Here is a 16428-nt window from a genome sequence, read left to right on the forward strand (position 1 = left end):
ATTAAGGGTATTCCTAAAGTTAACTTTTGATTTATAGTTATTTTCTCTGTAATGCTCATACTATTTTGTGTCATATCATAGTGCACCCACTTCAAGGCTTGAAGGAAACATTTTATTGCTGATGCTACAAGCTAAGCACATAATATGTGTATGAGGAAACTTATATTGATTATTTTTTTTTGGTTCGAAAAGTTTAGGGGGGAGGGAAGGCTACCCCATTGCAGGGTTAAGGCATATCACAAGCTTCTTTGAGGCCTTACAGAGGAGGTCTTATGTCATTTTTTGGTTTTTACAGATCGCCCACAAATAAGAATTGCAGGCAATGAAATTCGAAACTAGACCTTGGTCTAGCGAAGACCCTTGTCAACTTTAATTGGTTTTATACTAAGATTAATACAAGAAATCAATTTATAAACTAGAAAACTTATGACCAAGAAATTCAGTCTAACAATTTCAATTAAGTTTGTCTAACAATCATTGCCAATTATATCCATCGATAGAGAAGAGTCTTGCCACCAATAGGTAGTACAGTACATAAGGAAAAAAAAACCTTTGGCAATTGGTATTAAATGCAAAACAAAGCAAGTGAAAACTTTATTTAAAAAAAGAAAAACTATATTTGCATATTCATAATGTGTCACATCCCAGAAACTATATTTGCAAATTCATAATGTGTCACATCCCAGTCTCGACTTCGTCGTAGCACGATTATTTGTCCGCTTTGGGCTTACCATTCCCTCACGGTTCTGGCTTACCATTCCCTCACGGTTCTGTTTTTGGGAACTCACGAGCAACTTTCCAGTGGGTCACCCATCCTGGGAGTGACCTGGCCTCCTTCTCGCTTAACTTCGGAGTTCCTACGGAACCCGAAGCTAGTGAGCTCCCAAAAGGCCTCATGCTAGGTAGGGATGAAAATATATTGTTGATGCACAAAATCAGGGAAGACTTTGGTACAACAGAAAGTGTCAGGTTTTGTGACCTTCGCTTGGTTGCTTGGTTGCTTCAGTCACTAGTGAGGATAAGTACGTAAATGAATAGAGACAGAGAAGCAAACACAGGATGTACGTGGTTCACCCAGATTGGCTACGTCCACGGAGTAGAGGAGTTCTTATTAGTAGTGAAGGGCTTACACAAGTACAAAGGATCAAGCTCTCAATTTAGTGAGTTCTTGTGAATGATTTAACACAAAATGGCATTAGGCAATATTGTGGGGGAATGACCCCTATTTATAGAAAAACTTGTAGCTTTGTCACATTGACATGTGTCATGTTGTGATTGGTTCTTGATGTCGACACGTGCTGCGCTCTGATTGGCTTCTAATCTTGACACGTGTCGAGTAGTGATTGGCCTCCTGGTCGGAGGGGAACTCTTCCTTGACAGTATAGCGTTGGCCGGTGCTCGGTAGTTTCGGGATTGGTCAAGTATGGTACAAACAGTGCTCCCCTAAGTTCCCGAGTGAGGGAAACTCCTCGGTTGGGGACTTGCAAGATCCGATCCCTTGAGTAATCACGAAACTTCTAAGTACCGAAGTGTGGTCTGATCTTCATCTGCCCTTCTCTGGAAGTACCTTTCCTCCATCCGGGAATGGTGTATTTAGCTGATGTTGACGCACAAGGTAATGTATCAATTTCACTTGAAGCTTAGTTGTAGTTTCGGGCTTAGTCAAGTGTGATACAAACCCTATAGTAGGAGTCCCCCAAGTCGCCGAGCTAGGAGATCTGCCGAAAGAGGTGACAGACAAGGTAAGCAGTCAAACTTCCAAGTAAGCAACCCAGGATCAGAGGTTTGACTTCGGCTTCCGGTTGATTGTTCTTCTTCTCCTTGTCTCTCATTCAACTGTCAGGATAAGGAGAAGCAAATGGATAAGAGATGATATGAGATACTTTTGCTTTGGAAGAAGTAACTTTCCACAGGCTTATTCTTGAACTGTGCTGGAGGGTTTTCTGGTGCCCTTCAGAGTATAAGGCCGACTCAAAAATTTGAGGGTCAAAACAAGTCCATCAAATCTAGAGCATGTTCGACCTTGATGATATGGGATACTTTTGCTGTTGACGGAATAATGAATGTGGTATGGAAAGGTGTCGTGCTGTAGTGATCTGTTTCAGCTCACCGTTGAACCTTCTGCTTCAATCTTTTGCATGGCAGAAGTGGTGTGCAACCTTTGCATTTAAATGGTCCTTCAGAACATTCCTTCATAGTGACTCATCCACGCTTGGCAGCTTCAGTGTAAAGAGCCAATATCTGATCAACTGTCATGAGGTATTTGCCGGTGGAATTCGTGACCTTGACAGCAGTTGAGGATGAGTACTCGAGAGCAATGCTAAGTAAGCAACCAGGCAAAGGCTCCAGGCAGTCAGTTCCAAATTGGAGGTTTGATTTCAGGTTCCGACTGACTGCTCTCTTTCTCCTTGTCCTGCAGGTGTGGACAAGGACAAAGAGAAAGACAGGGAGAAAGCATGATATGGGATACTCTTGCTTTCGACCCTGATGATATAAGATACTCTTGTTCTTGGTGTGGCTTATTTGCTGAGGCATTATCGGGGGGAAATAAAGCTGAGTATTTCGAGAGGTTATGTTGAGGGTGCCTTTTCGAATGCGAGAAAGGGTTGAGCATTTTTGCAGGTTTGCCTGTCCGTTGAGGAGGGAGGTCAATGTATATAGGGATTTCCCAATAACAAGTAGTAATGCTATTCCTTTACCCTTCTTGGTCACAGCAATGTAGTGGGAGCTGCCAGCTTCACGTGTTTTAATTTTGTCAGAGCACTTTGAAAAAGTGGTATGTGGTATCTGGAAAGCTGATGTTACGTGTGAAGATTACAGACAAGCTTTATCTAAGGAAATCTGGCTCTCGAAGTTCTGAGAGTTGTGCCTCTTCGGTTTTCGAACAAGCAATCCCGTCGAGGATCTGACTCTCGAGATTCGGAAAGCGGTGCTACTCCGGTTTTTTAGAAAGTAATTATGTTGGGAGTCTTTTCTCGAATGTGAGTAAAGGTTGGACGTTCTTGCCAACCTGTCTTGCCGCAAAACACGGAGGTCGACACACATAGGGACTTTCCAGTTGTCAAGCAGTGGTGCTGTTCCTTTACCCTTATGGGTAATAGTAGGGTAGCTGGAACTTCGAAATTCTCGTGCCTAAACTTTGTCAGAGATCTTTGACAAAGTTATATGTGGTACCCGAGGAGTTGATGGTGCATATGGAGAGCGGTGATTGAACAGTAAGATTCACGTGCTTTCTACTTCACCAGAAATCTTCGACAGAGTGCCCGTAATTTCCGCAAAGCTGATTGTGCATGTGACAGGTGCTGACGAGGCTGAAAAAGCAGGTGCTTCTTCGATTTCTGAGATCGGCCCTCGTGGTCTCTGAGCAGCCCAGCTTTTGAGAAAGCAAACGCCTCTTCGATTTCTGAGATCGGCCCTCGTGGTCTCTGAGCAGCCCAGCTTTTGAGAAAGCAAATGCCTCTTCGATTTCTGAAGCTCCGTCGAGTGCAGATTTTTATAGAGGCTGGCATTAAGTTCCACAGCACACTTGAATCTCTACCAGTAGAAGCTCATTTCTTGCACTTCTAAGATCTTGATTTGTCTGACCTCTTCCTTCTTCAACACATTTGAAAATGTCTGGACCCTCCGACCGTCGTTTTGACTTGAACCTTGGAGAAGAGACAGCCACGCCTTCTCCAGACAACATATGGCGCCCATCCTTCATATCCCCTACTGGTCCTCTTACCGTTGGGGATTCTGTGATGAAGAATGATATGACCGCTGCAGTGGTGGCCAGGAACCTTCTCACTCCCAAAGATAATAGACTACTTTCCAAACGGTCTGATGAGTTGGCTGTTAAGGACTCTCTGGCTCTTAGTGTTCAGTGTGCAGGTTCTGTGTCTAATATGGCCCAACGCCTATTTGCTAGCACCCGCCAAGTTGAATCATTGGCTGCTGAAGTGATGAGTCTCAAACAGGAGATTAGAGGGCTCAAGCATGAGAATAAGCAGTTGCACCGGCTCGCCCATGACTATGCTACAAACATGAAGAGGAAGCTTGACCAGATGAAGGAATCTGATGGTAAGGTTTTACTTGATCATCAGCGGTTTGTGGGTTTGTTCCAAAGGCATTTATTGCCTTCGTCCTCTGGGGCTGTACCTGGTAATGAAGCTTCAAATGATGAACCTCCAATGCCTCCTCCTTCTGGGGTTTTGTCAAGTACTGAGGCTCCGGATAACCACCCTCCGGTGCTTTCTCTTTCTGGGGCTCTACCGACTGCTGAGACTTCCCCTAAGCAACCTTTGTGAATGCTCCCTTTTGTTTGTTTATTTTGACTCATGTATATGTACATATTTGTGGCTTATCGAAAATATTAATAAATAAGCTTTGCTTCATTTCAACATATTGTGTTAAATACACCAAAGCCTTCTTCATAAAGTTCTTTGAATTTTTGCTTTTGTTGAAACCTGTATTGTTGAAGCTTTGTGAGTGAAGCATGTAGTTTGAGGTAGTGTTCCCTTAATTTCCCGAGTGAGGAAAACTTCTCGGTTGGAGACTTGAAAAATCCAAGTCACTGAGTAGTCACGAACTTTTGAGTACCAAGGCGTAGTAGCATATGGTGGGAGTCCCCCAAGTCTCTAGTCGAGGGAGTTGACGAATGAGGTGTCTTGCTAATAGTCCATGTCGTAAGTACCAAAACTTCATTCTTTTGTTTTCTAAGTGGTAGCCCCGGACTTTTTCTTCATAGATTTTGTTTATAAAGGTTGCTAGGCCCGAATAAGTGGAATTGCAGAAGGTGTAACCGTTGGTGCATTAACATCATAATGGAAGCATCACAATGATGGAAGCATCACAATGATGAAAGCATCATAATGATGAAAACACCATAATGATGAAACATCATAATGATGTTTCTTTGGTGGAATTGTTTTTCATTTCCCCTAACAACCGGAATTGTTTTTCAACATAACACCATCATCTGTAGGTCGAATCACAAAGTTGTCTTCATGAAAGTTGTTCGTTAATTCCTTAACTACAACATATCCAAATTGGAGAGCCATCGGAGCAGTACAACTCCAGAAATCCAGGTATGATGAGTGACTGTTTATCATTTGTCTGTCAACCCGTCAGATTTGTTGTGAGCTTTGAAACTCTATTTTCTCTTGCTCAGATCAGCATGCTTTCTTCATTGAAGTTGTTCCTCAGCTTGTGAACTACAACATATCCAAATTTGAGATCCCTCGGAGCTGTATAACTCAAGAAACTCAGGTATGATGAATGACTGGTTATTATCGTTTCCCACAGACGGCGCCAAATGTTGATGCACAAAATCAGCGAAGACTTTGGTACAACAGAAAGTGTCAGATTTTGTGACCTTCGCTTGGTTGCTTGGTTGCTTCAGTCACTAGTAAGGATAAGTACGTAAATGAATAGAGACAGAGAAGCAAACACATGATGTACGTGGTTCACCCAGATTGGCTACGTCCACGGAGTAGAGGAGTTCTTATTAGTAGTGAAGGGCTTACACAAGTACAAAGGATCAAGCTCTCAATTTAGTGAGTTCTTGTGAATGATTTAACACAAAATGGCATTAGGCAATATTGTGGGGGAATGACCCCTATTTATAGAAAAACTTGTAGCTTTGTCACATTGACATGTGTCATGTTGTGATTGGTTCTTGATGTCGACACGTGCTGCGCTCTGATTGGCTTCTAATCTTGACACGTGTCGAGTAGTGATTGGCCTCCTGGTCGGAGGGGAACTCTTCCTTGACAGTATAGCGTTGGCCGGTGCTCGGTAGTTTCGGGATTGGTCAAGTATGGTACAAACAGTGCTCCCCTAAGTTCCCGAGTGAGGGAAACTCCTCGGTTGGGGACTTGCAAGATCCGATCCCTTGAGTAATCACGAAACTTCTAAGTACCGAAGTGTGGTCTGATCTTCATCTGCCCTTCTCTGGAAGTACCTTTCCTCCATCCGGGAATGGTGTATTTAGCTGATGTTGACGCACAAGGTAATGTATCAATTTCACTTGAAGCTTAGTTGTAGTTTCGGGCGTAGTCAAGTGTGATACAAACCCTATAGTAGGAGTCCCCCAAGTCGCCGAGCTAGGAGATCTGCCGAAAGAGGTGACAGACAAGGTAAGCAGTCAAACTTCCAAGTAAGCAACCCAGGATCAGAGGTTTGACTTCGGCTTCCGGTTGATTGTTCTTCTTCTCCTTGTCTCTCATTCAACTGTCAGGATAAGGAGAAGCAAATGGATAAGAGATGATATGAGATACTTTTGCTTTGGAAGAAGTAACTTTCCACAGGCTTATTCTTGAACTGTGCTGGAGGGTTTTCTGGTGCCCTTCAGAGTATAAGGCCGACTCAAAAATTTGAGGGTCAAAACAAGTCCATCAAATCTAGAGCATGTTCGACCTTGATGATATGGGATACTTTTGCTGTTGACGGAATAATGAATGTGGTATGGAAAGGTGTCGTGCTGTAGTGATCTGTTTCAGCTCACCGTTGAACCTTCTGCTTCAATCTTTTGCATGGCAGAAGTGGTGTGCAACCTTTGCATTTAAATGGTCCTTCAGAACATTCCTTCATAGTGACTCATCCACGCTTGGCAGCTTCAGTGTAAAGAGCCAATATCTGATCAACTGTCATGAGGTATTTGCCGGTGGAATTCGTGACCTTGACAGCAGTTGAGGATGAGTACTCGAGAGCAATGCTAAGTAAGCAACCAGGCAAAGGCTCCAGGCAGTCAGTTCCAAATTGGAGGTTTGATTTCAGGTTCCGACTGACTGCTCTCTTTCTCCTTGTCCTGCAGGTGTGGACAAGGACAAAGAGAAAGACAGGGAGAAAGCATGATATGGGATACTCTTGCTTTCGACCCTGATGATATGAGATACTCTTGTTCTTGGTGTGGCTTATTTGCTGAGGCATTATCGGGGGGAAATAAAGCTGAGTATTTCGAGAGGTTATGTTGAGGGTGCCTTTTCGAATGCGAGAAAGGGTTGAGCATTTTTGCAGGTTTGCCTGTCCGTTGAGGAGGGAGGTCAATGTATATAGGGATTTCCCAATAACAAGTAGTAATGCTATTCCTTTACCCTTCTTGGTCACAGCAATGTAGTGGGAGCTGCCAGCTTCACGTGTTTTAATTTTGTCAGAGCACTTTGAAAAAGTGGTATGTGGTATCTGGAAAGCTGATGTTACGTGTGAAGATTACAGACAAGCTTTATCTAAGGAAATCTGGCTCTCGAAGTTCTGAGAGTTGTGCCTCTTCGGTTTTCGAACAAGCAATCCCGTCGAGGATCTGACTCTCGAGATTCGGAAAGCGGTGCTACTCCGGTTTTTTAGAAAGTAATTATGTTGGGAGTCTTTTCTCGAATGTGAGTAAAGGTTGGACGTTCTTGCCAACCTGTCTTGCCGCAAAACACGGAGGTCGACACACATAGGGACTTTCCAGTTGTCAAGCAGTGGTGCTGTTCCTTTACCCTTATGGGTAATAGTAGGGTAGCTGGAACTTCGAAATTCTCGTGCCTAAACTTTGTCAGAGATCTTTGACAAAGTTATATGTGGTACCCGAGGAGTTGATGGTGCATATGGAGAGCGGTGATTGAACAGTAAGATTCACGTGCTTTCTACTTCACCAGAAATCTTCGACAGAGTGCCCGTAATTTCCGCAAAGCTGATTGTGCATGTGACAGGTGCTGACGAGGCTGAAAAAGCAGGTGCTTCTTCGATTTCTGAGATCGGCCCTCGTGGTCTCTGAGCAGCCCAGCTTTTGAGAAAGCAAACGCCTCTTCGATTTCTGAGATCGGCCCTCGTGGTCTCTGAGCAGCCCAGCTTTTGAGAAAGCAAATGCCTCTTCGATTTCTGAAGCTCCGTCGAGTGCAGATTTTTATAGAGGCTGGCATTAAGTTCCACAGCACACTTGAATCTCTACCAGTAGAAGCTCATTTCTTGCACTTCTAAGATCTTGATTTGTCTGACCTCTTCCTTCTTCAACACATTTGAAAATGTCTGGACCCTCCGACCGTCGTTTTGACTTGAACCTTGGAGAAGAGACAGCCACGCCTTCTCCAGACAACATATGGCGCCCATCCTTCATATCCCCTACTGGTCCTCTTACCGTTGGGGATTCTGTGATGAAGAATGATATGACCGCTGCAGTGGTGGCCAGGAACCTTCTCACTCCCAAAGATAATAGACTACTTTCCAAACGGTCTGATGAGTTGGCTGTTAAGGACTCTCTGGCTCTTAGTGTTCAGTGTGCAGGTTCTGTGTCTAATATGGCCCAACGCCTATTTGCTAGCACCCGCCAAGTTGAATCATTGGCTGCTGAAGTGATGAGTCTCAAACAGGAGATTAGAGGGCTCAAGCATGAGAATAAGCAGTTGCACCGGCTCGCCCATGACTATGCTACAAACATGAAGAGGAAGCTTGACCAGATGAAGGAATCTGATGGTAAGGTTTTACTTGATCATCAGCGGTTTGTGGGTTTGTTCCAAAGGCATTTATTGCCTTCGTCCTCTGGGGCTGTACCTGGTAATGAAGCTTCAAATGATGAACCTCCAATGCCTCCTCCTTCTGGGGTTTTGTCAAGTACTGAGGCTCCGGATAACCACCCTCCGGTGCTTTCTCTTTCTGGGGCTCTACCGACTGCTGAGACTTCCCCTAAGCAACCTTTGTGAATGCTCCCTTTTGTTTGTTTATTTTGACTCATGTATATGTACATATTTGTGGCTTATCGAAAATATTAATAAATAAGCTTTGCTTCATTTCAACATATTGTGTTAAATACACCAAAGCCTTCTTCATAAAGTTCTTTGAATTTTTGCTTTTGTTGAAACCTGTATTGTTGAAGCTTTGTGAGTGAAGCATGTAGTTTGAGGTAGTGTTCCCTTAATTTCCCGAGTGAGGAAAACTTCTCGGTTGGAGACTTGAAAAATCCAAGTCACTGAGTAGTCACGAACTTTTGAGTACCAAGGCGTAGTAGCATATGGTGGGAGTCCCCCAAGTCTCTAGTCGAGGGAGTTGACGAATGAGGTGTCTTGCTAATAGCCCCGGACTTTTTCTTCATAGATTTTGTTGATGAAGGTTGCTAGGCCCGAATAAGTGGAATTGCAGAAGGTGTAACCGTTGGTGCATTAACATCATAATGGAAGCATCACAATGATGGAAGCATCACAATGATGAAAGCATCATAATGATGAAAACACCATAATGATGAAACATCATAATGATGTTTCTTTGGTGGAATTGTTTTTCATTTCCCCTAACAACCGGAATTGTTTTTCAACATAACACCATCATCTGTAGGTCGAATCACAAAGTTGTCTTCATGAAAGTTGTTCGTTAATTCCTTAACTACAACATATCCAAATTGGAGAGCCGTCGGAGCAGTACAACTCCAGAAATCCAGGTATGATGAGTGACTGTTTATCATTTGTCTGTCAACCCGTCAGATTTGTTGTGAGCTTTGAAACTCTATTTTCTCTTGCTCAGATCAGCATGCTTTCTTCATTGAAGTTGTTCCTCAGCTTGTGAACTACAACATATCCAAATTTGAGATCCCTCGGAGCTGTATAACTCAAGAAACTCAGGTATGATGAATGACTGGTTATTATTTTTCTGTCAACCCGTCAGATTTGTTGTGAGCTTCGAAACTCCATTTTCTCTTGTTCAGATCGGTATGCTTTCTTCATTGAAGTTGTTCCTCAGCTTGTGAACTACAACATATCCAAATTTGAGATCTCTCGGAGCTGTATAACTCAAGAAACTCAGGTATGATGAATGACTGGTTATTATTTTTCTGTCAACCCGTCAGATTTGTTGTGAGCTTCGAAACTCCATTTTATCTTGTTCAGATCGGTATGCTTTCTTCATTGAAGTTGTTCCTCAGCTTGTGAACTACAACATATCCAAATTTGAGATCCCTCGGAGCTGTATAACTCAAGAAATTCAGGTATGATGAATGACTGGTTATTATTTGTCTGTCAACCCGTCAGATTTGTTGTGAGCTTCGAAACTCCATTTTCTCTTGTTCAGATCGGTATGCTTTCTTCATTGAAGTTGTTCCTCATCGACTCTTTCATAACATATCAAAAATTCAGGATGAACTAACGGTTAAATATTTCCAGATCTTCGAAACATCACAACAGCTTCGAAATCTGCAAGAAGCCGACTATCATGTTTGGAGCTTCAACACTTTAATTTCCGTCGCTCAAACAGAAATGGTTCCTTCTTGAAAGTTGTTCATATGCTCAAGAAATATAGGGTGTCCAAAATTCAGCTCCATTGGAGAAGAGCAGAGGTTGCAGAAATTTGATAGATGAAAGGAGGCGGAAGAGGGAGAGAGAGAAAAAGTCTCTTGGGTTGGATTTCTATTTTGGGGCAGATTCCAATTTTTGTAGCACCTTCATTATTGATGAATTGCTTGTACTTTTGTCCATTATGAAATTTGGGACTTTGGCTTGTTGTTGGATCTATTATAATATGTTTGGGAACATATATAAGTGAATAAATAAGAAGGAAAATTTTGGGCCCTTGTGGGTGTAAAACAAAAAATGTTTATGTTTACCCAAGTGTTTTTGTACAAGTTCAAGGGCATCTTGGGTTTTGTGAGCAAAATTTGTTTATTTGGAGCAAGGTTTTGTGTTGAAGCTTTGTAGGTGAAGCTTTGGTGTTGAAGCTTTGTGGGTGAAGCTTTGGAGGTGAAGCTTTGGAGGTGAAGCTTTTCGGGTGAAGCTTGTTGGGTGAAGCTTTTTGGGTGAAGCTTTTTAGGTGAAGCTTTTCGGGTGAAGCTTTTTGGGTGAAGCTTTTTTAGGTGAAGCTTTGATGGTGAAGCTTTTTGGGTGAAGCTTTTTAGGTGAAGCTTTTTGGGTGAAGCTTTTTAGGTGAAGCTTTGATGGTGAAGCTTTTTGGGTGAAGCTTTTTAGGTGAAGCTTTTTGGGTGAAGCTTTTTTAGGTGAAGCTTTTTAGGTGAAGCTTTTCGGGTGAAGCTTTTTGGGTGAAGCTTTTTTAGGTGAAGCTTTTTAGGTGAAGCTTTTTGGGTGAAGCTTTTTAGGTGAAGCTTTTCGGGTGAAGCTTTTTGGATGAAGTTGTTTTTTTTTTTTTTTGTTTTTTTTTTTTTTTTTTTTTTTTTTTTTGGCGCTTGACACGATCTTCATTTGCTTGTTTTGTAGTGACTGTGGAAGACAGATTGCTTTCTGATTGAGAAGGGTTCCGGCATCGCTTGCTATGAATGTAAAAGAGTGAGGGCTGAGTTGGCTAAATTACCTCTTTATTGAATTCATTGCCAAATGGCCTTCATTACATAGGATGCCGAACGCCTATAGCTCAACACTTGTACATCGTGAGTCTATTTGTAGTAGTACTTCAAGTGATCAGCGTTCCATGGATGGCCAAGGGTCTTGCCATCGGAGCTTCTAAGTGTGTAAGAGCCAGGGCGACTGATGCCAATGACTTCATACGGTCCATCCCAGTTTGGACTAAGTGTGCCTTCACTCGGGACTCTGTCGCAGAGTAATCTTTTCTTTAAGACCCAGTCTCCTATTTTGAAAGAACGAGGCTTGACCCTAGAGTCATAATAGTTAGAGATGCGCTGCTTGTAGGCGACATTCCTCAAGTGAGCTTGGTTTCTGTGTTCCTCGACTAAATCCAAGTTGAGGGTGAGTTGTTTGTCATTTTCACTTTGAATGTAGTTCTGGACTCGGAATGTTGCTTGCTCGAGCTCAACAGGGACAACCGCCTCTGTGCCAAAGGCAAGTGAGAATGGAGTTTCTCCTGTTGAAGCCGATATGAAGTGCGATATGACCAAAGAACTTGGGGTACAAATTCTGGCCAACAGCCTTTAGCTTTGTCCAAGCTGGTTTTCAAAGTGCGCTTGATTATTTTGTTGATGGCCTCAACTTGTCCATTAGACTGGGGATGAGCTGGAGAGGCAAAGCATAAGTTGATGTTGAACTTAGAGCAGAACAACCTGAACTTCTTGTTGTCAAACTGTCGCCCATTGTCAGTGACTATCGCATTGGGAATGCCGAATCTACAAAGGATGTTCTTCCACACGAAGTCTTCTATCTTTGCCTCAGTAATGGTTGCCAAGGGTTCTACTTCGGCCCACTTTGTGAAGTAGTCCACTGCAACGACTGCGTAACAGACTTTGCCCTTCCCTGCCGGCATTGGGCCGATCAAATCAAGTCCCCACTGGGCGAAGGGCCAAGGGCTGATCATAGGAGTAAGAGGCTCTGGAGGGGAATGAGGAATAGCCGCATATCGTTGACATTTGTCACATGAGCGGGATACTTTGATGGCATCCTGGTGGAGTGTTGGCCAGTAATATCCTTGGCGAAAAGTCTTGTGTGCTAGGGACCGAGATCCAGCATGATCTCCACAGACTCCCTCATGTATTTCCCGAAGGACGATTTCCGCCTCGGCAGGCGTAAGACACCTTAAGTATGGCAGGCTAAAACCTCGCTTATAGAGTTGATCATTGATGATCAGGTAGCGGGTAGACTTGTATCGAATTTGCTTAGCCTGGACTTTATCATTTGGGAGGGTGCCATGAGCAAGGAAATTATAGATCGGGGTGATCCAACTATCCCCCCGTTGTAAGTTGCATACTTCTGCGGCCATGGTGCTTGGTGTTGCCAACAGTTCGACATGAATTTTTCTTCCAATCTTGTCTTCCACAGCTAAGGCGAGGCGAGCCAGGGCGTCTGCATGACTGTTTGCCGCTCGAGGAACTTGGGTGATCTGGTAGTGGAAGTGCTTGAGCAAAAGTTGTGTTTGCGCAAGATATGCTGCCATGGAGCTGTCCTTAGCATCAAAGTTGTTGGTAACCTGGTTGACCACTAATTGGGAGTCACTGAAAATATCAATTTGTTTAACCCCGAGGTGTTTGGCCAAACGTAATCCTGCTAGAAGGGCTTCATACTCGGCCTCATTGTTTGATGCCTTGAATTTGAAACGAAGAGCAAACTCCATTGCTACTTTGTCGGGCGTAGTCAAGACTAGTCCCGCTCCACAGCCCTGTTGGTTGGATGAGCCATCAACATACAGACTCCATGCTGAGGTCGTTGATTCTACTTTCTGAGCTTCCGATGGTAATGAAGCTACTGCTTCAGGTGTAGAAGCAATGTCAACAGGATATGTGAAGTCGGCGATGAAATCTGCTACTGCTTGGCCCTTCTCAGCTGGCTTTGGTTGGTAGGAGATGTCAAACTCACCCAACGCTATTGCCCATTTGATCATTCGCCCTGAAGTGTCAGGACTTTGGAGTATCTGTCGAAGAGGATAATTGGTAAGCACGATGATGGAGTGCGCTTGGAAGTAAGGGCGGAGTTTTCGAGCAGACATGACCAATGCCAGAGCCAATTTCTCAATGTTAGAGTACCGTGTCTCCGCATCTTGTAAGGCTTTGCTAGCGTAGTAGACAGGTCGCTCAATATTCCCATCCTTTCGAATGAGAACGGAACTTACGGCTGAAGCTGATACCGATAGGTAGATAATGAGAATGTCTCCTACCTCGGGCTTGGAGAGTAGAGGGGCTTTACTCATGTACTCCTTGAGGTTTTTGAATGCCTCGGCACATTCATCAGTCCATGTAATGTACTTCCTACTTCCCTTAAGTGCTTTAAAAAAGGGAGCACATTTGTCTGTGGCCTTAGAAATGAACCTGGTTAAGGCTGCCACCTTGCCAGTAAGGCTCTGGATGTCCTTTGAAGTTACCGGTTCCTTCATGTCGAGGATTGCTTTGATCTTCTCGGGATTAGCTTCAATGCCTCGTTGGCTAATCATGAAACCTAAGAATTTGCCAGAGCCTACGCCGAAGGCACATTTGTTGGGGTTTAACCTCATTCGATACCTCTTCAAAATAGTGAAAGTTTCAGATAGGTTGGTGATGTGTTGGTCAGCATGTTTGCTCTTGACTAACATATCATCAACGTAAACTTCCATGCTCTTCCCAATCTGCTCGGCGAACATTGAGTTGACTAGTCTCTGATAAGTCGCTCCTGCATTCTTTAGGCCGAAAGGCATGACTTTATAGCAGTATAGTCCTCTGTCGGTAGTGAAGGCTGTGTGTTCTTGATCCGAAGGGTTCATGAGGATTTGGTTGTATCCTGAGTAAGCATCCATGAAGCTCAGGAGTTCACACCCGGCTGTAGAGTCTATAAGTCTGTCAATAAGAGGAAGAGGGAAGCTATCTTTCGGACACCCTTTGTTTAGGTCGGTGTAGTCAACACACATTCTCCACAAGACCTTTTGAAGCAAAAGACTTTCTTTGGTCGGATTTTTCTTAACAAGAACCACATTTGCTACCCATGTCGGGTAATTGACTTCGCGGACAAAGCCTATGCCTTTGAGTTTTTCAACTTCTGCTTTCATTGCCTCGTATCGTTCAGCGTCATAAGATCTTCGCTTCTGTCTCACCGGCTTGATCTTGGGGTCAATACTCAAACGATGACAGATGACATCGGGAGAGATGCCTGGCATGTCCTCGTATGACCAGGCGAAGACTTCAGTGTTCTCTTTCAAAAAAGATATCAATGCTAACCGAAGGGGTGGTGACAATGTGGTGCCAATCTTCACCATGCGATCTGGATAATCTCTTGAGATAGGTACCTTCTCCAACTCTTCAGCAGGTTGGGCTTGCTGGGTGAAAGAGTCATCTCGAGGATCATCGGGTTGATTGTTGCTATCAGGAAGATCCAAGTTCGCTTCATCTAAGCTGGTCTTTGTGACTTGGTCATGTACAGACAGGGTTTCCTTGGGTCCGGGCAAGTGTTGTTGCTTAACTGAAGTGTTGTAACATGATCGTGCACTAAGCTGATCTCCTCTGATGTAGCCGTTGCCATGGGGGGTTGGAAATTTCATCAACAGCATATGCGTGGATACCATAGCCTTGAGGTCATTGATGCCTGTGCGCCCAAAGATGACATTGTATGCCGTTGGGCAGTCAACCACTAGGAAGTTAGTGGTAATGGTAGCCGTGTAAGGGCCTGTACCAATAGTAAAGGGTAAATGTATGCTCCCTAAGGGTTGCACGATATCACCGGAGAAGCTTATTAGAGGAGAAATCGAGCGATCGAGCAAGTGTTCAGCTACACTGAGCGCCCTGAAAGCTTCGGCAAACATGATATTGACCGAAGCCCCTGTGTCTACGAGGATTCGTCGAACATCAAAGTTGGCTATGTGAGCCTCCACGATCAATGGGTCGTTATGAGGGTAGATGATGCCTCTTTCTTCCTCAGGGTAGAAACATATCGGATCCCAGTTAGGTTTTTGATACTTCCCTCCCCTGATGTCTTCCACGTGAAACACTTGGTGACCAGGCCTCAGACTTCGTTCACTGTTTTTCATGGCCCTATTGGAAGATTCAGATATGGGTGTGCCGCCGCTTATGGAATATATGACATTCACCTGGCGTTGGGTACGGTTATCCCTTTGAGGGTGAAGAAGGAATTGATCAATTTTTCCTTCTCGTGCCAAAGCTTCAATACGATCACGGAGGATGATACATTTCTCGCTATCATGGCCGTTATGCTCATGGTAGCAACAAAACGTGCCCGCGTTATTCGGGGGCGTGTAATCTGGGTGCCTCGGCTTTGGTTTTGGTATCAGGTGAGCTATGCTGGGGTAAATGGCCGCGCATGTGGCATTCAAGGGCGTGTATGTCTCATACCTTGGGGTAGGGGGTATCTTGACGCGGGTTTGACCCACTGCATTGACTGCCTGGGGGCGAGCGTTATTGTGGCGATACCCTTGGTTATCGGGATAGTGTCCCTTACTCTTTTTACTGAAAGGAGAGTGGTGAGGATGGAAATCCTTCCTCTTGCCTTGAAATTGATATGTCTGTTGATTCGGTGAAGCATTATGCAAGGCATGGGGAGGTGCCACTGCTGTTTGGGAAGTCGAGGTCTTCTCATTTAGGTGAGTCTGGCTTCCACCTCCCACTTGTTGATAAAGGATGGTTGTAGGGGGTTTCTCCTGATATGTCTTTGCCTCGGCGGAGGCATGGTTATAAGCCTGCGCCATCACCTCAGAGTAAGTCTTCCAAGTATTGGCATTGATCATGTATTTAAAGAAACAATCACGTAGGCCTGCCGTGAAGGCTTTGAGGGCAGTCTTGTCATCTGCTTCGGCACACCGGGAGTATTCATGGCTGAAGCGGCCAGCATACATACGTAATGACTCGTCTGGCTTCTGGCGGATAGTGTACAAGTCATCTGCAGAGTGCAAGCGATCGGTTTGGAAAATGTGTTGGGAAACAAATAGTTTCCTCAATTCCTCAAATGAGTCTACCGTCTCAGGTGTAAGACGACAATACCAATTTAGAGCTCCACCAGAGAGGGTGGAGGGGAAGAGAAGACATCGCTCTTCGTCGGTGTGCATCCGGTATGCCATGGTGGACTCAAAGAGGTTAAGGTGCTCAATCGGGTCCTCTTTTCCAGTATAAAG

At 44.2% G+C, this 16428-nt stretch overlaps 1 protein-coding gene across 12 annotated transcripts; it reads left to right on the plus strand.

Moving 5' to 3' along the window:
* Positions 1-1022: 1022 nt before the first annotated feature.
* LOC126586955 (uncharacterized) lies at positions 1023-10457 on the plus strand. Of its 12 annotated transcripts, none has more exons than XR_007610957.1 (3): positions 1023-1700; positions 6076-9572; positions 9656-10100. XR_007610957.1 is itself a non-coding variant. In XM_050251922.1 (2 exons), the coding sequence occupies exon 1, from the start codon at positions 7986-7988 to the stop codon at positions 8658-8660; it is 675 nt and encodes a 224-aa protein (XP_050107879.1). In that variant the 5' UTR covers positions 5399-7985; the 3' UTR covers positions 8661-9572; positions 9656-10100. The 12 variants fall into 12 exon arrangements, 8 of the variants coding, with proteins under 8 accessions (XP_050107879.1, XP_050107873.1, XP_050107895.1 ...); XR_007610961.1 differs by lacking the exons at positions 1023-1700; positions 6076-9572 and adding exons at positions 4614-5066; positions 5150-5247; XR_007610959.1 differs by lacking the exon at positions 1023-1700 and adding an exon at positions 10110-10457 and having other exon boundaries at positions 5399-9572; positions 9656-9934.
* Positions 10458-16428: the final 5971 nt, after the last annotated feature.

This window comes from Malus sylvestris, chromosome 2, assembly GCF_916048215.2.
Source record: "Malus sylvestris chromosome 2, drMalSylv7.2, whole genome shotgun sequence".
Taxonomy (NCBI): Eukaryota; Viridiplantae; Streptophyta; class Magnoliopsida; order Rosales; family Rosaceae; genus Malus; species Malus sylvestris.